Source organism: Quercus robur, chromosome 1 (assembly GCF_932294415.1).
Source record: "Quercus robur chromosome 1, dhQueRobu3.1, whole genome shotgun sequence".
Lineage (NCBI taxonomy): Eukaryota > Viridiplantae > Streptophyta > Magnoliopsida > Fagales > Fagaceae > Quercus > Quercus robur.
In genome coordinates, this window is record NC_065534.1 from 2453592 (window position 1) to 2475521 (window position 21930).

General features: G+C 33.8%; 1 protein-coding gene across 2 annotated transcripts; it reads right to left on the reverse strand.

The window, feature by feature from the left end:
* Positions 1-14601: 14601 nt before the first annotated feature.
* On the reverse strand, positions 14602-21656 carry LOC126715551 (multicopper oxidase LPR2-like). 2 transcript variants are annotated; one of them, XM_050416210.1, is made up of 5 exons: positions 21348-21656; positions 17611-17963; positions 16335-17439; positions 15851-15943; positions 14602-14746 (listed from the first exon to the last, which is right to left on the reverse strand). In XM_050416210.1, the coding sequence occupies exons 1-4, from the start codon at positions 21582-21584 to the stop codon at positions 15890-15892; spliced, it is 1749 nt and encodes a 582-aa protein (XP_050272167.1). In that variant the 5' UTR covers positions 21585-21656; the 3' UTR covers positions 14602-14746; positions 15851-15889. The 2 variants fall into 2 exon arrangements, with proteins under 2 accessions (XP_050272167.1, XP_050272159.1); XM_050416202.1 differs by lacking the exon at positions 14602-14746 and adding an exon at positions 15572-15760.
* Positions 21657-21930: the final 274 nt, after the last annotated feature.

The following is a 21930-nucleotide window of genomic DNA, read 5'->3' on the forward strand; positions in this document are numbered from 1 at the left end:
AAAAAAAAAGGCATTCAGTTGCGCAAGAGATGTCCGACTCTTTGAAGAGCATCTCAAATGTGATTGTTGAGAGTAGAAGTGGAAGTACACGTAAGGATATTGCTTCCACAGCAACTACTCAGGTTAAAGCCATTTTGGACATGATGTTGAGTCTTCCAGGGGTGTTCTCGGGTCATTACCTTCATCTGTTTAGCACCATCTACTTCATGGAAAAAGAGTGGGGTAGGCACTTGTTTCCTGCCCTTGGCGATGACAAGGATATCCAACTGAAGTGGCTAGAAAAAGAGTACCAAAGGCACCTTGAATTTCATATTGACTGAAGGAAAGAAAATTATCTTGATAGGAACACGAGCTTGATGTAGTAATCGTATTTTCAACGTTGTACTTGTTGCACCATTGTTTTTTTTTTTTTTTTTTATTGGTAGAAACTAAAACTTACCATGGTTGTGTATGTAAGACAAAATTTATCATTCCTATGTCAACTTTTGGGTATATTTATATATGTTTTCCCAATGCCTCTTTTAGCTATTTTTTTTGTATTTTTTATGGTTATGCATTGTTATTTGTGGTAAACTTTGATGATGGTCGTTCATGTTTGGCAAGAAGAAGTCATGGCATATATATATATGAATTGAAGCAAGTTCTATGTCTTGTGGTTGTTTTTCTGGTTCTGTCAATATATTTATCCATGGCTGGTTGTTTGACTGATTGCAGCCATTTGTATTTAACAGGGCTGGTTGTTGAACTGTGCAATATTTCTCCTTATAACATTGTTAGACCATGCAACCAGCCCTGTTTGACTGTGCAATGGCTGGAGAAATTATGTTATGGCTGGTTGCACAGTCAAAGAAGGCTGGAAAAACAATGTTATGGCTGGTTGCACAGTCAAACAGGGCTGCAATATTGTTTCCAGCCCTGTGCAATATTGACTGTATTCTCACATATATATAATAGTCACATTTTTATTAACTCCTCTATGCTAACAAAGAGTTTTCTTACTTATTAACTCCTCTAGTCACAGTACAAACCTTTTAGTCATAATTTATATTAGACATATATATAGCATAGTGTTACATATTAGGCTGTACAAATTGAACTCCAGGGCTGGTTGTTTGACTGATTGCAGCCATTTATTAGTCAACTTTGACACCCTAATGAGTGTATATATACAGTAAGAGAAGCTGTGAGTGTGTATGAGTGTTGGTTAGTAGTCACTGGTATTGTTCACATAGCCCCTACTGTTTTTGTGCCCCTATTGTTCACACAACCCATATTGGCAGTAACATTGAACATTGATTTCTAAACTTCCTTTTCAAGGCATGGTATTAACATGATTTGAACATGGTTGTAGGATATCTATTTTGCAGTTCAGACTCAAACTCAGGGGGTGCATCAGGGCTGCATTAGTCGCTGCATCAGAGTGCATCAGGTGCTGCATCAGGGTGCATCAGGGCTGCATTAGTCGCTGCATCAGGTGCTGCATCAGGGTGCATCAGCTGCTGCATCAGGGGGTGCATCAGGTGATTGATAATAAGTAGGTTAGTGAGATCTTAAGTTATATTTTTATTGATGCTACATGTCCTATATAGTGAAGCACCATATCAGAGTAGGTTAGACTCTACAAAATGACACTTTTTTTTTTTTCATGATTGATACAATTACAAATGGGTATTTCTTGATCTCAAAACTATGGCAATATATGATTGATACTCGATTTAGGTGAACATGTTTAGGGAAGTTGATAATGAGGCATTAGAGTTTTAAACCAGATCTTAAACATTGAAAACAATGTCTCCTTTAAACAGTCGTAGGATACTAGCTATCTTGGCATGAAGTGCATTAAGGGTTTAGCCTTTGGCTCCTAATGCAAAAAAAAGCAGTCAACTATACTTGGTCAATAAGAGGCATGGAGTGGATCTAGTCCAATAATGAATAGACAGAGTTATTATGAATATAAAATATTGGCAATGTCTACTATGCATCCTTCTGCAAGAACATGATCCAGAATAATGCATGGGAAGATACAAGCTAAGAAACACCAGGCATATCCATTGGTAATTGGCAAGTTAATTTCTCACTTTTCTTTCAAAGGGGCATAAGTATTCATTTAACCATCCACCGAAGCAAAAATTTTAATGAATTGATTCATTCAACCTTCCACCTAAATAAAAGTTTAAAAATAATTAATTTTTATTTTTTGTATCAAAATAGAAATAATTTTATGTCTTAGCATTTAAAATTTAATAATTTTTTTGAGAAACTACTTAACTTTTATATATGTATATATATATATATATATATATATATAAATATATATATAAGCGCAAAAAAACTCAAAAGAAAAAATAGTATTTTGCACCAAATATGCCTTGTCAATGTGTAAATGCCAAGTACGTAAACTAAACATGTTGATTGATAAATTTTTAAAATTAAGTGCCAAGTATATATTATCCTACACTCTCAACTAATAATTTTATTCCACATGTTTTATTAGTTAAGTTGCAATATCCTTATGTTTGCCATAGAGAGTATTCTTGAAAAGATACTAGAATAAGTTTTATTTTATTCATGAACTGGGTAGAAATATATATTTTTTAAATGAAATTTATTCTCAAAGAAAATTGTTGTATTTTAGCATGTATGCAAAATTTAGACAAGAAGAAGAAGAAGTGGAATATATTACCTATCCACCAAAGAATTAAATTTTCTTTCAGTTTTTTCTTACGTGGTAACATAAAAACTAAAAAAATGACTTGTATAGTATATTATTAAAACAAGTGTTCCAATCAAATAGTTTTGCTAGTGAAATTGCTCGCGTGGATATATGATCTCAAAATTGCTAGTGAAATTGCTCGCGTGGATATATGATTGATACAAGAAATTTGTGCTTCTGCTTTGAACAGTTTATTATTGTTGCTAGCTTTTGTACCTTAAATTCATCATTTTCTGGTTTGCAGCCGAGGGCTCTCTAGTATTTTTATTGAAGTGCCTTGAGTGCTTTCCTCAGTTCAAAGGAAGGGACTTTTATATTACAGGAGAGAGCTATGCAGGTTGAGTTCAATCTCTGTATATAGTTATTAATCTAAAGTAATGCCAATGTTTTTGTTTCTACGCCATTGAATAGATGACATTGAAAAGCCTCTGTAGGTCTATTATTCCAAATACATGATATATGAGCCTTTTCCAAGCATCAGTTATTGTTGGGTTAAAATTAGGGACAGTGAATTATTGGTACATGTCATGTTATTCTGTGTTGCTGAATTTGAATATCTATTAAACCACAAGTATCTTGTTTTTTTGATTCTTTACAACCCTCATGAAGCAGATGCCATGGGTTCAGATCTCGTTTTTTGATATAGGAAAAGGAAAAACTTCTCAATAATAATTAAAAGACACAAACATAGTGTTTGTCATAGTACATGGTTGTTTGGGAAAATAGAAAGAATGATTTACTATATTGAACATGATATATGGAGTCAGTGAGCCTAGAGTTTTGAAGATGTGAGAGAAAGTTAATAAAGGGACTAAAACAAGAAATGGAATTAAAAAATTTTCATTCTAATCACGGGTGGATCTTCATCTATTCAATCCTAGCAGGCCATTGTAAAGGACATACAAATGCTTTCTACCTACTAATCATCTAAAAGGAATTTTAAGGATAAATCCTTTAGATTGACCAAATTCTACCGAAATAGTCATAAAATGGTATCATTGTTGTAAAAGAATTACAAAGTAATATATTATGCTTATAATGTGGAATTATTTTAGTAATTTCATCGCCTTACTACCCTCCACATCCATCCCATTGTATAAATTTATTTTATATCATTGCAGCAGTAGTAATTACAACACTTATGTAAAACAAGGGAAGTAAGACCTCCATTTCATGCTTATATGCAATCGTTTGATTATTGGAGTAAGGCTTCCATTTCATGCTTTACTTATTCTACTAATGCTCAAGTATTAATATCTGACATGATTTTCAATGGAATTGGTTTTGTATTTCAATGTTTTAAATCAATTTGCTTATGCATTTTGGGAAACTTCTATATATATATATATATATATATATATATATGTAAGCAAGTAGAGATAATTAATTAAATATATGTATTTCAATATTTTATACTTCCACCTAAGTGTTGAGAGTTTCTTTGGTTGTGTTGGGATATACAAGGAGAAATAGGCATTAATGTAGACTCAAGGTATACAAAAGGATGGATTTGCTAAACGACTCATTTGATTCCCAGCACCAGTAAGTTTCTATACTTTCCCCTCTAGATGTGAATATACAATTTGAAGAAATCTTAGATGAAATCATGAAAGCATATGCTTAGGATTGTTAATTTAGCCTACATTTTTTTTTTATTTTACTAACCTATGTATTATAGTATCACTTTAGTATTTGTACATGTGCAGGGACAATGACTTCGACCTAAGCGACGACATTGTACTCACAGCATATATAGCAGGGTGTTCATGTGCATTTTACGTGGAGACCTATATGACTAAAATACCATTGCATACGAATATACAAAGTGGGTATGAATGGGTACAGTATACATTAACTGGAAATGAGGAGAAATGTCGAAGAAATTTTAGAATGTCAAGCCATGTGTTTGGACAACTATGTAATACATTGCGCCAGTATGGATATAACGGTACCAGAAGAATTTGCTTGGAAGAGTCTTTGGCAATGACATTGGTGGTACTTGGTCATGCCGAGGGTAATAGATGAGTACAAGAAAGATTTCAGCACTCGGGTGAGACAGTGCATCGACACATGACCACGGTAGTTAAATTGTTAGCCACCGTAATGGCACCAGACATTATCAAGCCTGCTGATCGTACATTTCAGGACGTGCCAGAACATATTCAGCATTCAAGTCGATATTGGCCACATTTCAAGGTGCTTTCTGAATTTGGTATCTTCACTTGATTTTATTCAAATTATCTTTATGGTTATACCATGTATTTAATTTCACATTTGATTTTTGTTGCACTGGTTAGGGATGCATTGGTGCGATTGATGGGGTCCACATCCCCGTGATCATACCAAATGAGGAGTAACACCCGTACTATAGCAAGAAGGGGATCACCACAACAAATTGCATGTGTGCGTGTGACTTTGACATGAAGTTCACATTCGCATGTGTAGGATGGGAAGGGTTAGCGCATGACACGAGGATTTTTTTAAGCTGTCTCAATAATGAGAGCGACAACTTTCCAAAAGCTCCAGCTGGTTAGTAAATATGCAGTTTAATTACAGTATTAAAGTATGTATTAATGTAGTGAAAATGCTAATGTAATAAACGTTTTCATCTATAGGAAAGTATTATCTTGTTGATTCAGAGTACCCTATGAGGAAAGGGTTCTTTGCACCATATAAGGGGGAGAGGTACCACATCCCCGAATTTCAGCCTTATGAAGTGCTGCATCGTCCAGAGGAGAGATTTAATTATCTCCATTCGTCACTCCGTTCGGTCATAGAACGAACTTTTGGAGTTTGGAAGAATAAATGGAAAATTTTGAGAAATATGCCAAGGAAGAGTATACATAGTCAATCGAAAATCATTGTTGCTACAATGGTTCTTCACAATTTCGTTAGAGCACATGAGATAAATAATAATGTTAATAGTTCCAGATATACAGGGGGCACATCTGGACGTAGTGAGAGAGGTCATTACGACGTCGTGGCACATGCAATCTCAATCTTGGACGAACCTGAGAAGAAACAAGTTCGTGACAATATCATAGCATTGATATGTGCGAACGATAACTGAGTATGGTGACTATTATTTTTGTCACAATAGAAATTTAGTGTGGTTGAAAATACCATTGACATTATGGAAATTTTGTTTGTGGGGACCAAATTGGACAGTTCACAAACTTCAATATTGTATTACCATTTCTTGTTATATTGTTGGTAAGCACAACTGAGGGCTCACAAAACTTGATTGTAATACCATTGCAGTATGCATTTGTATATAATCGTTACACGTGAAACTCATGGGCATTGCAACAGTAGATGTCAAGATTACAGGAAACTTATAAATAGACCCCAATCTTATTTGAACAAGAGATAAACAATACTAGAAAACATAAAACCCGTTTGTATACAGGAGAGAGTATAGCTTCAATATAATTAAGATTGTACTCTTTCTACATATGTAGCAACCTAGCTTTGGGTCACAGAGTACCATTACATAGCAAAGCATCACGCCTAGTTAAAACTACATGAAAAAAGCCATCAACTTCCTTTGTAAGAAGATCTATAGTCCCTATGGAAGTTCCTCTGCTCTCCTTGCCAAATCTGAAACGGAATTCTGGAATGTTTCCACTTTAATAGGGTCCACACCACCTTGGATCATGGGATACAATTTATTTACACTTGTATCAACTGCTTCGAGCTCTTTCAAAACTGTAAATCTTCCACTTGAATATAAATTTCTAATTTCACTATTAATGCTAGTTTGCAAACTAGTAAAAGCTTGAGCCCACAAAACCCTTTATCATCAACATTCAAATCAAAGAACTCTATTGCAGAACCAGAGAAGGGTGAAGAAAAGACACTGTAGATAAATACCATCTCCACCTTAACCCCATACATAGCACGCATTAAAACCTTCCCTTTGGCTGAGTTCGTAACCTGGTCCGTTGGGTTAAGCTTTCTCAGCCTCCCACCCAAGGTTTCCTCAAAATTGTTCAACAGTAAAAGAAGCCTTTTAGACAAATTGCAACCCTTGGGTGATATCATTCGGGAAGGATTTCCAAAACGGAAGAAGGGATGGGGTAAGTCATGTGGACGACTCATGTCAATGAATTAACTGCACAAGAAAGTTAAAACGGGCAGGGATGACATTAGAAAAAGCATCAGAAAAACCATAAGACAAAGCACCAATTTCCTGCACCATATGAAAAAAATTAATACAATACAGCATTTTTGCTTGCAGCATAAACAATTCCTTGACACAACAGCAGGAAAGTAATCATTTCAGCAAAGATGTTTCTACCAAAACACCTACCTATGGATAATAACTAGAACCAAACAGAATACTTCTAGAACTATAAAGGTAAGTGCAATTATCATTCTGACTGATAATAACTCACCATCAGGAAACAACAACAACAACAACAACAACCATGCCATCTCAGCAATATAATCAAGCTACAGACTAATCCCTTGACTTCCTTCAAATCATATTCATACAACAGATATAGATCCCATAATTTCCATTTTCACAGGGGTACTCTCATGAACCCAGCTTTCAAGAGCAAAACCAAAACCAACAAATTTATAGCAAATAATTAAAACAGAATTAAAAAAATTAAAAAATAAAAACAATGAAGACCCAAAAACCCAAACCCTGTGCTTGGTATAATTATACATCAACAGCAAAAGGTTTAAACTTTCAACCATAAATCCCTTGCATCCAAACATATACCATCAGAAATTAAAACAGAGCTTTCATTAGTAACCATAACTATTTGTGTCACAACTTGAAGGTCCATGTTCAAGATTTAGAAAAGAATATACAGATTTCATTATCAACTACTGATATCAAACAAGTTCATAATTTTGCTGGTAAGACAATAACACATGCAAACCCCCAGCTGACAATTCAGCTTAGTTATGATGCCATTCGCAATCAAAAGGGAGAGGAAGAATGCTAATTTTTTGTAGTAAAAAAAAAAAACTTGTCATGCCAGTTGACAGTTGCAAAATTGTTAAAAGCATGACTGAATTGCAACTGCCAAATCTGTATGAGAGTAAAATTTTCTACATAGGGCTGCTTCTTGGAAACAAAATAATAAAAGTAGGCACTCAAGGAATCCATGGATCCCAATCCGAAGGACAACAATAAAAAAAATAAATAAATAAAGTGTCATCTGACCCAGATTAGGCCAATCTGACCCAAAAATTTCCTCTGGATGTTACGAAAAAAAAAAATCAGCTAACAAACTTTTAGGTGATATTTATTTCTTGACACCTGAGATTGTGTAAATTATAAACACATACCCAAAAAATAATAACTCAGCTAATGGGATTGTGTAATTCATTACCTCACAACTTTCAAGAGCTTTGTGGGGAAGAAGGAATGGGTCAGGTGGGCTATGGCTGTGAGTCTATGAATATTGATTTGATATCTCTAAAGTCTAGTGTAGAGGTACAGATTTAAAAGAAAAAGAAAAAGGAACTTACAGCAAAAGCGACGATAGCAGAAGAGAGGGCGAGAAAGCCATACTTGGCCATGCCTTCGAAGAGGCCAACGAAGGTATTAGCTATGCCGAACATAATCCTCCAAAGCAAAGCACAGAGTAAAACGGCAGTGGCCCCAAAGAGAAAGAGAGAGCTTCTCTTAAAGAAAGCCTCAAATTGCAAACCAATGGCCTGGCGGTAGCGAGAGAAAGCGGAAGAGAGAGCTGTGGCGGGCTTGTCAAAGACCTTTCTGGCGAAGTTAGCATTGTGGACAGAAGAGAAGAACCTAAACCCAGTTGATGTGAAAGAGAGATTAGGGTTATGAGGTGGTTTGAAAGTGAAAGTGTTTGAGAAAGAGGGTTTTGGTTTAGAATGTTGAAATTGAAATTGGGAGATCAAGGAGGCTTTGGTTTCGGATGATAAGAAATTACGAATAGCAGCGTAAGAATGGACATTCGGAAGTTCTGATGCGATATCCTTGTTCTGAAGGAAGAGTACACGCTGGCGTCGGACTGGGGTTCTCTTCTTTAGTAATCGGTTTTCTCACCTGAGCTCTTCGCCGGCGTCGGACCGATACAGGTCTTCTCTGGTGGGCGTGGAACTCTCCTGAGGCGTTAGCTAGGGTCCGAAGAAGAGTGAATGAAGGAAAGGGAAAAAGGGTTTAATTTTGGTATTTATATGCTACAATGTTTTCAGTTCCACTACAGTACCCGCGTTTGGTTTTTTTCATCTGCGTTTTTTCCACTTAATTGCTACAGTGTTTTCAGCAATAAGTTTTCAGTTTCAGCAAAATAAGTTCTATCCAAACAGACCCTAAGTGTCAATACAAAGTGACTATTGTGTGTGTGTGGCCATTAATTAATCTCAGTGAGTTGGGGTGGAAAGTGTGTGGCTATAATTTTTTTTTTTTTTATTTGTAGTTTTATGGAAAGTAGTGGTGTTAACCAATTTTGAGTGTTGTGTAATAAAGTAGTGTTAATTTATTTGGGCTTAGCAACTAAGGTGAGTGAGTGAAATATGTGTATTATTATTTATTATTGTGATATTGGGGAACTTAATGGACATAATCTAAGTAGAAACTGTAATTAGGTTTTGTCTTTTATATATAAAGAGTGACGCTATGAATACTATCAATTTTAGTACATAAATGTTACAAACTGATGTAGGTTCTAGTTAGCTCAACTGGAAATGTTTTTGATGGAGGAATAAAAGATTTGAGATTCAATTCCCGCTACACCAAAAACTGATTGGTGTATTGGTCTAATGATATCATTAAGAGCAAACGCCATAGGTTAAAAAGAATTATCATTAGAAGCAAACGCCACAGGTTGAAACTCTCTAAAAAAATAAATTAAAAAAAAAAAAAAAAAAAAACTGATGTGTTATCAATCACAAAATAGTAATTAAAATATTAATTTGTTTTTTGTTGAAATAGAACCAATCACATTTATTACTACATTAGTATATGCTTTTTTAATGAATTGCTACATTAATATATGTTATGAATACTATATACCTTTTCTTTTATTCTTTTTTTCCTATATATTTTATTTAATTTTTGGCTAAATAAAATTATGAGATATGAAAATAATGAAATATATGAAAATATTAAACAAATAATGGAATGCAATATTAGAAACATTAGGTTTTTATATATAAGATAAATTATCATGTCTTTATTCATTTAAAAAAGTCTCATGTCCTTACAAATCAAGAACCTATTAGAATTGTAATCAAAACAACATAATTATTCAAATAGGATCAAACCTCATAATTAATTCATTTGGAGATTTTCATTGATTTTGTGATCAAAATTATGTGCACAATGAATCCTAGGTGAATTGGTGATTTAAAGAACATCGAGTTCTATTTTTTTAGATGATGTAGTTTTAAGGTATTACGAAACAATAATTTTGTATCCTCTCTTTTGTTAATATTAAATATATGCTAGCTTAGATTTTCATCGGGAAAAAAAAAATTTGTTTATACCTTGGCCCCCCCTAGGTTTAAATTCCAATTCCGTCTCTATATTTAAGCGTGCTCGTAAATTATTGAATAATGTACATATAAAAACCGTACATCATAATTCATAATTTTATTTTAAATATTTAGCCGTATTTCTTGAACTATACATCACACATATTCCAATAATACCCCTCTAGATCTTAGATGTATAATTTCTTTTCTTTCTCATTACTATTATTTTAAATAAAAATAAAATATTATATAAAATCAAATAGTAAAAATATTAGAAAAATGAATCCAATTATGATGCTAATAAAAATCAAATGAATATGAAATTAAAATTTTAATTAATATAATATACTAATATTAAGGGAAAAACTTAGGTTCTTTAATTAAAATCTACCATGTAGTTGCATTGGCGAATAAACCACATGATTGAAATTAATTTATCTTTAAAAAAAAATGACAATATTTTTACTGCATTGGTTAATATCGTCATATGGTTGATGTCAAATTGGGAACTTAACGCACGAGACCTAAAAAATTGTATTTTTCCTAACATTAATAATTTAACAATATGCAAATGCTTAAAATTGCTATTTGATTAATGAAACTAGTTATCAAGGATGTCAAATTGGGAACTCAACGCACGAGAACTAAGAAATTGTATTTAAATTTTTTTCTAATATTAATAATTAACAATATGCACATGCTTAAAATTGCTGTTTGATTAATAAAATGAGTTATTGAGGATTTTAGTGATAGCCTAATGGTTCTAACACCCTCGACCTACAACAAAAAGTCATGTGGCAAATAATTAGGACATGTTCCGACCACTAGCTAGCTATATATATCCATATAAACTCTATATCACCAACGAGAAGGCCAGAACATGGTAAACCAAGTCTTCATCTCCTACTGTCCTACATGCATGAATTCTTCATTTTTTAATATATTAAAGGCTTTCGAACCTGTTCCATCTATAAATTTGCTTTGTCCTTCAAACTTAACACAACTGGAGGAGGCAACTGGTAGAGCCATCATCTAGGCAGATTAATATATAGGGGATCAAATTTGAAAAGAAGAAAAGATCCATCATTTTCAATTGACTTCACCTTGTATTGAATTCATCCTTTGATAGACTGCCTATCACAACAAAGCCTAATGTTGATATGACTTTTAATTTAATAACATTGCAAGGTTGCCTTGAAAAATGTTAAAATCTGGAAGCAAAATTCACGCAGAAGAGTTGAACTTTTTTTTTAAAGCTTTTTTCAGGGTTGTATAGGGTTTATTTCGAGGGTTTTAAAGACCCTCAAAATAAAGCTGGTTAGATTTACCAGCTGCAAGTTACAGCTTATTTGAGTTTTTAGCTTTCTTTTGGTACTATTTATGGGTCTCATTGCACTTTTTGGTACTATTTATGGGTCCCACTATACTATTCAGTTAATTTTTAACATTTTTTTCTACACTTTCAGCATAACATTTTCAGTTTTAGTTAAATAAATTGTTCTCAAATGGATAAGCATCTGTTTTTAGTAATTGTTTCCCCACTTCTCAGTACACCCTCAAAAAAAGTGGATTGAAACAGGTTAAGTTTTTTGTAGTGACTGGGTTCCTCCACACTGTCACAAGTTACAACTTATTTGAGTTTTTAGCTTTCTTTTGGTACTATTTATGGGTCTCATTGCATTTTTGGTATTATTTATGGGTCCCACTGTACTATTCAGTTAATTTTAAACATTTTTTTCTACACTTTCAACATAACATTTTCAATTTTAGCTAAATAAATTGTTCTCAAATGGATAAGCATCTGTTTTTAGTAATTGTTTCCCCACTTCTCAGTAAACCCTCAAAAAAAGTCGGTTGAAACAGGTTAAGCTTTTTGTAGTGACTAGGTTCCTCCCCACTCTCACCAAGGGGGAAAATGAAGAAATGAAAGAAAAATATGCAAATAATCTTGAATTTTGATGTCAAAAATGATGTTTTAAGGCATAAAAAGTTTATGTGGCATAATATTAGACAATGACTTTAAATGTGTGAGTTAGTAATGGTTAGGAGTGTAAGAGTTTGTCATGGCTTGATGTGCGAAGGGCGGGTAGACCACGACTTTGTATGCATGAGTTTGTTAGGGTTTAAACCCACACTTAACCTTGCTCTCAAAATTTGTAATAAAAAATACAATTTTGCGTGTGTATATATATGTGTGTGTGTGTGCACGCTCATAGGAAAATTATTTCTAATTGTATTGTACAAAATAGTTATTTGAAAACAACCCAAAGGAGTTTTCTCTTCAACTTTTGTTCTCAAAATTAATGTAGCAAATATGGGTTTTTCATCCTTTACTGTGAGTGTGGGTTTGATTTCCATGTTAAATGTTAGTCGGTGTTGCATTTGATGGTTTGGTTGGTGGTTAGCTGTAGGGCCCACATGTCAGTCTCACATGAGTGTGGATGAATTTAGTTGATTGGGTGTTATTGGGGTGGGGATGGGCTTTAATATAAGCATGTCGGTTGTGGATTAAGAGCATTTGCATCTACTCATGCAAAATATTTTGTCTATTTTAGCATAAAACCTACTTTTTCTATTTTGCATAACCAATTTTCAAAAACACCTACATCTAATTATATACTGTCTATTTTATTAAAATATCAAATTTTCTTGGTTTTTTCAATTTTTTCTCTCTCTTCACACATCACAACTACTATTCACTCTTATTTTTCAACTTTGAGAAACACAGAGCATGAATAAAAAATGCATATACACAACTACAATAACTGTGTAAATTTGTACGACTACTATAACTAAGTAGCTTTATAGTAGCCCATTTTGCATTGACTGATGCAAGTTCTTTAAGGATGGGATGGGTTGAAATACAAAAAGTCAAAAACCCAAAAATATTGCCAAAAAAGTTTTTGAAGGGAGAGAAAAACACTAAAAAAAATAAGTTTAGAGAACACAAAGCACAAAACAATATTTTTTTTGGTTTTAAAAATAAGGAATATGTATCAGTAGACACCCTATTTTGCTCCTTCCATTTAACCTTACTTGTATTGTATTGCATATCATTAGCATCTCATGTCTCTAGGGCAAGATTGTAATTTTAACCGTTTGATCTCTAAATATTTTTCTTAAAACAAACATTTTGGTCATAATGGCCAAACACAACAATTCATGAGCATTAATCAGACCTCAAAATTAAAAGATATCAAATAAACACTTTTTAACAATAAAGTGCACTTATATGAAACCAATTCCAACCATAGGCGATTATGATCTCTTAATCATAACCAGTCTACTTTTAGTCAAGAAAATCAAAAAAAGGAAGTCAAAATTCAGAGGAAATCATATCATAATTAAAAATGAAACAGACAGACCCGAAAAAAGGAAAAGATCCAGGAGGATTTGGACCAATTTTTGATTGACACTTGGACCACATTCTCCAAATTATCTTCCTTTTTCAGTTCGGCTTACTCCCCACTCAGTTTGACCTTGATTCTTACGTTTTTTCTTTAGAAAACCTAATTTTATAAGAGTCACACATTGCTTGGAGACTAAACTCTAACTCCCTCACATCTAGTATAAATCTCCTCTCCAAAGTGATGTGATCTTTAGTTATTATCAAAGAGTTGTACGATTTCAATATCAAATCATCAATAACGACGACATATTTTTCAATTCTTTTTGTTTCTTATTTTCTGTATTAAAATAAGTGGTGACTCTATTGTAAAACTAAGAAGGGATAATAACATTAGTAGAACCTCCATTTTCTCTTGAAAGAAACAAATATGACTCCACACTATTCATGTGGGTTATGAGCCAAAACCATTGAAAGGTTTGTGCTAGGGGTACGGTCTCTCACAATACCAAATAACCCCTTTCATATATATATATATATATATATATATATATATAATTAATAGAAACATATCATTCTTTGCAATTTGAGTTCCAAACTTCTTGCAAATCACTTGTTAGACCACTAGTACGTGGGGCTTATGTAGGTTTTACACAATTCCCTTTGTTTTCCCTCTTTTTCATTTTTTATTTTTTTTAATAATGAGGAAATTCAATCCTGGACATTTCTATTGAAAATACTTGAAAAGAGATGTGTTGAGATACAAGACTCTTAGCATGAATCCCATATAAGATTTACATAAATAAATTATCCAAATTTGTATATCTTAAATATAATTGCAATTTATATGGTTTTCATATGAGCATTGTTCAATTTTTTTGTTCTTTTATTTTATTTTATTTTTGGTTGTTGGATAAAATAAAGTTTTTAGGTTTTAGGGGCTTGCCCTTTTGTTTTGGTACATATATACCCCTCAACATAAAGTTGCGTAGAGTGGTCTATCTAAAACTAAACATTGAAACCAAACGCCCACAATTGAGCTAGTTATTTTAAACGTCTTGTAAAACACAATAAATTGTACACTTGTTTTCCATTCTTACCAATCAATTGTACAATTGTTTTCCTTTATTTCCCTTTTTTGATAAAAATACTAGTACTACAATTTCTAAGACGAGGGATTCTTTCTTAATTATTCAAATTTGTGCATGAGAACAAGTAAGATCCTGCATTCAGAGAGATGTAATCTTTAGTTATTATCAAAGGTTTGTACGATTTCAATATCAAATCATCAATAACGACGATGTATTTTTCAATTCTTTTTGTTTCTTATTTTCTGTATTAAAATAAGTGGTGACTTTGTTGTAAAACTAAGAATGGATAATAACATTAGTAGAACCTCCATTTTCTCTTGAAAGAAACAAATATGACTCCACCCTATTCATGTGGGTTATGTGCCAAAACCGTTGAAAGGTTTGTGCTAGGGGCACGGTCTCTCACAATACCAAATAACCCCTTTCATATATATATATATATATATATATATATATAATTAAAAAAAATAACTCCCAAATAAATAGAAACATATCATTCTTTGCAATTTGAGTTCCAAACTTCTTGCAAGTCAACTGTTAGACCACTAGTACGCGGGGCTCATGTAGGTTTTACACAATTCCCTTTGTTTTCCCTCTTTTTTATTATTATTTTTTTTTTAATAATGAGGAAATTCAATCCTGGACATTTCTATTGAAAATACTTGAAAAGAGATGTGTTGAGATATAAGACTCTTAGCATGAATCCCATATAAGATTTACATAAATAAATTATCCAAATTTGTATATCTTAAATATAATTGCAATTTATATGGTTTTCATATTAACATTGTTCAAATTTTTTGTTCTTTTATTTTATTTTATTTTTGGTTGTTGGATAAAATAAAGTTTTTAGGTTTTAGGTGCTTGCCCTTTTGTTTTGGTACATATATATCCCTCAACATAAAGTTGCGTAGAGTGGTCTATCTAAAACTTAAACATTGAAACCAAACGCCCACAATTGAGCTAGTTATTTTAAGCGTCTTGTAAAACACAATAAATTGTACACTCGTTTTCCATTCTTACCGATCAGTTGTACAATTGTTTTCCTTTATTTCCCTTTTTTGATACAAATACTAGTACTACAATTTCTAAGACGAGGGATTCTTTCTTAATTATTCAAATTTGTGCATGAGAACAAGTAAGATCCTGCATTCAGAGAGAGAGAATTTTCAAAATTTCAGGCATATATGTATCAAACTGATAAGTAAAAAAAGATTGAGGCTCAGAGTGACAAACTTTATTTAGGATCCTCGTATATCTTTCACATGCCCAATCTTATTTGATGAGCTTGAAGGGCCTCATCATCTCGTTGTCTTCGTGATCCAAGATCTGTATGCGTTAAGGAGCAAATTAGAGTACGTCAATAGACACTATTTTTCACTATAAAATTGATGGCAATTGGTTCATATCCACTCCTATCTAGCAGATTAAAGTGAGAAAATGACAATTTTTATTCGTAATTCTATCATGCATATTAAAAATATGCATCTCCTTAGATTTACCATTGATGTCATTTCATCATTTTGTTTTTCGTAACTTATTTTTCTTTTAGTTTACTTTTTCTACTAAACAAAATTACTTTCGTTGTATCACTTATGTTAAATAGGCCCGAGCCTTAACCCATTATATAACTTTTTTTTTCTACAATTATTGTCATTCTTTGAACAAAAAATAAAACAAAATGAAAATATAGTAAAAAGTAGAGAATGAAAATACTTACATGGCAATGGTATACGTAGCCTGGCTTCGCAGTTGCATCAAACGGATACGATTCATTTGAATTTATGAAAGAAAATTTCACTAAAATCTTTGTCACATATCCAGGTCTCATTTTGAAAACATTCTTCCACCCTTTCTCCTCAGCAGGCACCTCTACGCTTTTCCCAATTGCATACTTGCTTATTTGGCACTTAATCGCATCGTTCATTTTCATCATGCAATTTTTAAACTCTGTCTCGTTCACTAACGCAGTCTGATCCAATGCTACGAAGAGCCCCAAATGAATGTGTAATGGGTGATTATCCTCCGTTAGATTGATCACATTCCACACTTCAGTGGCCCCCACTTTAGGTGTCTCAGTGATTGGTGAGTTAAATGATATCCCATTCAAATATAAATGAGTTGGGTTACCAGTGGAACTCTCATACTCGTACATAGTTATATATCGTGTCTGCGTCACACTAGATAAATTGGGGCCTGGGTATTGGATCAACTTATTGGGTGTTCGACCCGTGTCATTCTCTGGATGTGTCAAGATGATAAACTTCATGACTGTGCCATTCTCTTCATCAACTGGGTCCCCAGTTGGGTAGGGATATGGTGCATTATTTGATAGAATAGCACTATCATTCTTTGACTTGGAAAAGTCAACAACCACGTCAGCAATCTCAGATGGGCCCAGTAAAAACTCATTAGTCGTCACTACTTCATTAAGGTAAGCTGAATCAGATCCCACGTGGATGAATCCTAGACCGTTGGTGAAAAAGAACCGAAAGAATCTAGCGTTGCTAGCATTTATAATACGAAATCGGTACATACGACGTCGTACTGTCATACGAGGCCAAGCTTTGCCATTCACTATGATAGCATCACCAAAATATTCTGGTTGCCAATGGGGGTGTATGGAGGGATTATCTCCTGTGGAATTCATGTATATGGAACCATCAGTACGAAAGCTACGATCAAATACAATCAATGTACGATCAAATTCATCACCACTAGGGAGTCCAAGTGGGACTTCCAATTCAGGGTGGTTGATATGGTAGGCCCCAATCAATCCAGCTAGGAGGTTGACTCTAGTCAATCCCATGGCATGATCATGGTACCTGTTACAATAAAATATTGGTTAACTGATTAAATTCATCACTTTGTAAATGTTTTATCATTTCTGATATTTAATTAAAATCTCACTTATTAAGGGAGAGATTGGCCCACTTTGAGAAGGTCCATTATTTCTTAACAATTTAAACCTTTGAGAGAATTATTATTATCATTACCATAAATTTCCAGGTTGTTGGTTGTTGTTGTAGCTATATGTTTCTTTGGTCCATGCAGGTCCCTTTTCTTTGAATCCAGCGGTGAACCATGATTTTGGGTTTCCATCACTCTCGGGCTCTCCAATTGAACCATGGAGATGGACTACCGTAGGGATCCCTATCTTGTCAGCCGGTTCAGCAATTGTGATGGTTGTGTCCCAAGGCAATATGTGATTTGGAGGGAGATAATTTCTCCATGTCACGTTGGTGTAAATTCCATGAAGGGCCCTGATTGTTGAACCTGGAATAGTTGCAGCTTCTTTAGATACACCATAGGCATATACGGTCGTAGGAGGGAGATCTCTGTGGAATTTCTGTGAAGAAAAGCAAATGAAATTACAACTAATTTGCTAGGGGTTCATCGCACATTTGATATTAGACAAAATTTTCTTCAAAACCGGATTAAAGAAATTTTCTCTAACTCATTAGGGCAATTTATAAAACCACTCGTGTATATTAAATTATTTGGACGAGTCACATAACAATTGAATAAATCATATAACTAAAAATTTACATAAGTATTAGTTTGAACTAGTACGTAGTGAATTTAAGGAAAATTTTGTCCTTCTAAATTTACCAAGACCGAGGGAAGGCTTCTACTAGGACATTATGCTTGTCTTTTGCGGTAATGACATGATTAGACAGACGGGATGTTTGATACTTTAATTATATAAAATCTTATTATTCAAGAATATTAAATAAGGCATTGATCAGCTATGTAATGACTAAAGAAAAGTTCAAGGAAAAAAAAAATAGTATGTAACTAGAAATGTTTTGCGAACTAGCGAAGAATCTTACCATACCTAAGACAATTAAATAAAGGATTTTACTAATATGTACCCTAAGTAGGGATGGCAATTTATATCCGACCCGTGGATACCCGGTCCGGCCCGATCCTAATGGGCCGGATTTTACCCGGTCCGATTAATTATAGGGTCGGGTATGGGTTTTTTAAAAAAAAAACCCGAAGCGGATCCGGGTCGGTTCCGGGTTTTGTCAAAACCCGGCCCGAACCCGGACCCGGACCCAACCCGTTTATATATATATAAGTTAAAAATACTAAAATACCCCCGTATATATATAAGTTATAAAAAAAAACCCTAACCCTATATTCCCATTTCACACAATCAGCCGCCTGCCTACTCCTATTCTCCTCTCCCACTCTCACTTGGTCAGTCCCTCTTCATTACACCTAGTCTCCAATCTGTCACCGTCGGCCTGAACATCTGTCACCGCCAGCCTGATTAGCCTGAAGCCCTTCACCGCCGGCCATCACTTGCACCTCCAACCGCCTCGCTTCCTCCATTTGTCTCCACCGGACCACCTCGTTCTCTATCTTTTTTTTTTCTTTTTTCTTTTTTTTCTGGGTTCATTTCGTCTCAATCATGTGAGTTGTTTGTGATTGTGTTAGGATTTGTGTTTGTGTTTGAGTTTGTGTTTGTGATTTTGAAAGGGAAAACATAAATCTGAAATTTTTGTGTTTGTGTTTGTGTTTGTGATTTTAAATGGGAAAAATCATAAATCTGAATTTGTGTTTGTGTTTGTGATTTTGAATGGGAAAATTATAAATTTGAAATTTTTGGGTTTGTGTTTGTTCAGGATTTGTGTTTGTTTTTGTGATTTTGAAAGGGAAAATCATAAATCTTTGGTCATTGTTCATCCATGATTTCCTGGTGGTTCTTTTTATTTTTCAATTTTCATCCTTTGATTTCTTTGATTTTCTCTACCTAAGTATACTCCTGCTAGTATAAAAAAAAAAAAAAAAATTTATGTTTACCCAAAATCAAGGCTTGAATCTGGGCAAACACATTCTCAAAAAATCTGGGCAAACATTTTTTATTTAATTTTTGGGCCACGGTATGGGCTTTAGGCAGAATTTTTTTTTTTTTGGATTGGGCCACGGTTTGGGCCCAAATCGTGGCATGGCTACGGGGCCCGCGGGGCCCGCGGGTACCCGACGGGCCGGGTTTGGGGTTAAGAAAAAAACCCGTTTAATAAACGGGCCGGGTCCGGGTTTTTGGGACAGACCCGCGGGTCAGGTCTGGATATGAAAAAACCCGGTCCGAACCCGACCCGTTGCCATTCCTACCTAAGGGCACACAATAGTATACTATTTTTGGAAAAAATTTATCGGGAATTGAAAAAATTTTAACAGTTTTTTCAATTTTTGATAAAATTTTTCCAAAAACGAATTTGTTAATGTATGTCCTAATTAAGGGCATACATTAATTGAACCCTTAAATAAAATATTGATAGCAAAACACAAGGGTGCAACCAGGGATAAAGCCAGGACTTGGAGTTAGGGGAGGTGACTCTGTTGCTAGCTGTGTGCGGTGACTTCAGTCTTTGAGTCTACTATTTTTCTACTAAGGATTTTTGTTTAAAATTTTTTAAATGACCAAATTGCTTATTTTGGATAAAATAGATTGATTGAGCTTAACTTTTTTAATTTTATTATTGGTGATTTTTGTTATTGGGCTAATTTTATTGGGCTTGTATATTTTGTTTTAGATTTAATCTATTAATTTTTTATGTCCTTTAAAAGGTGAAAAATGCTAAAACTACAAAATTTTTACAAATTGCTAATGTGGTGAGTGGATATTGATAAGTAAAAAGTGATGCAAGTGTACGAATTAATAAGAATTTACTACCTCAATAGTTTGTATAAACACTGTAAAAATGTTTGTGACTATAACATTATTTTCAAAAGAATTGAGGGCATTATTAAGAGGGCAAAGTGTAATTTTATTGAACAAAATTGCTAAAGTTAATACCTATTAATATAGTAATATTTAAAAAAAAAAAATTAGGGGGGGCCATTGCCCCTAGTCCAATAACAGCTCCGTCAATGGGTGCAACCGTACAAGGCATCATAAGGAGCTAAAGCCTAAGTGGTTCCAATTCCTTAATCCCCTTATTAGGCACAAAACTAGCCATTTTGGTTAACATTTATAACAAGTACCAATTGGCAAAAATTAATTTTCCTTGGTTTCAAAAGTCTTGAAGTTGACTTGAAATCTTTGTAACATAAAACTGTCTAGCCATTCTAGGATTGTAATTCCAGCCCTGAACATAATATGAACAAGGAACACCCCAACATCTTATTTGGATTTCATTCATGTGCTTCTGCTTCTGCATACTATTTTTATGTTTTTTTTTTTTTTCCTCTCTCTCTCTCTTCAAAATCCTGTCGATTTTTTTCTTTTTTTGGCTGAATGAAATATGTTGTTGATGCAAAAGAGGACTAGGACCTGGGCCATCTACCATCTCAACAGACAAAACATGAACTATTATATTGGAGATGAGAAAGACCCCAATACTACGTTAAAAAGAAACCCATGTAGCAAGAGTATGGGCAACACAATTGAAACCATGTCTTTATATGTATAAAAGATTAAAACCTAAACAAGTAATAAATATCTCATACATCGGATTTAAGTATCCTCCCTCTTACAGTCATATAAGACTCACATGCTCTGAGATATAATATACGTATATTCCATGCATGGCATACTTACTCCATATGCAAGAACTTAAGTCACTTGCCTTTCTTTCGGTGATGGATGATTGTGGTAAGGTCGTTAATTACTGACTTAAGTAATCGAAAATCAGATAGCAGGAACTATATATACAAAACACATGTAAGAAGTGTAAAGCAATAAGACTGTATCTAGAAGGAAAAAACAAAATCCACTTACCCATTTTTTACTGTACATGCCAATCTCCAGTGACTTAGATCTGGGAACACCATACACAGAATCAAAGCCTAGGATTTGGGGCATATCTAGAAGCTCATCCACAAACATTTCCAACTTGGATGAATTTAGAAGGGGGCTAGTATCTTGGGCTAATGATGTGGTGAACACTCCTAACAAAGCTAAAGAAAAGAAACCAAGCAGCAAAACTCTCTCCATGGTCTTTATCATTGGTTCCATGCAAGCATATACAGAATGAGAGAAAGATATGGGTATTTATAGGAAGGGTGAGGGACTATAAAGGTGGAGTTTGTGTTTGATAGACGATATTAGATATTGCTTTCAAAAAAGAATCCTTGGCGAGATTGTAAAGTAACCTTATTTTTCCATAATTAATAATAGTAATAATACTATTTGAAGACATGTTCAATTCCTGGGCTGCTACTCTATCAAAAATTAAAAAAATCCTGCGATGTTACGCATGCATGAATTATTTTTGCTTCGAATTTTATTTTTTATTTTATCTGTCTATATTATGTGAGATTTAAATACTGTTAGATGAATGATACATGTATTGATATATAAA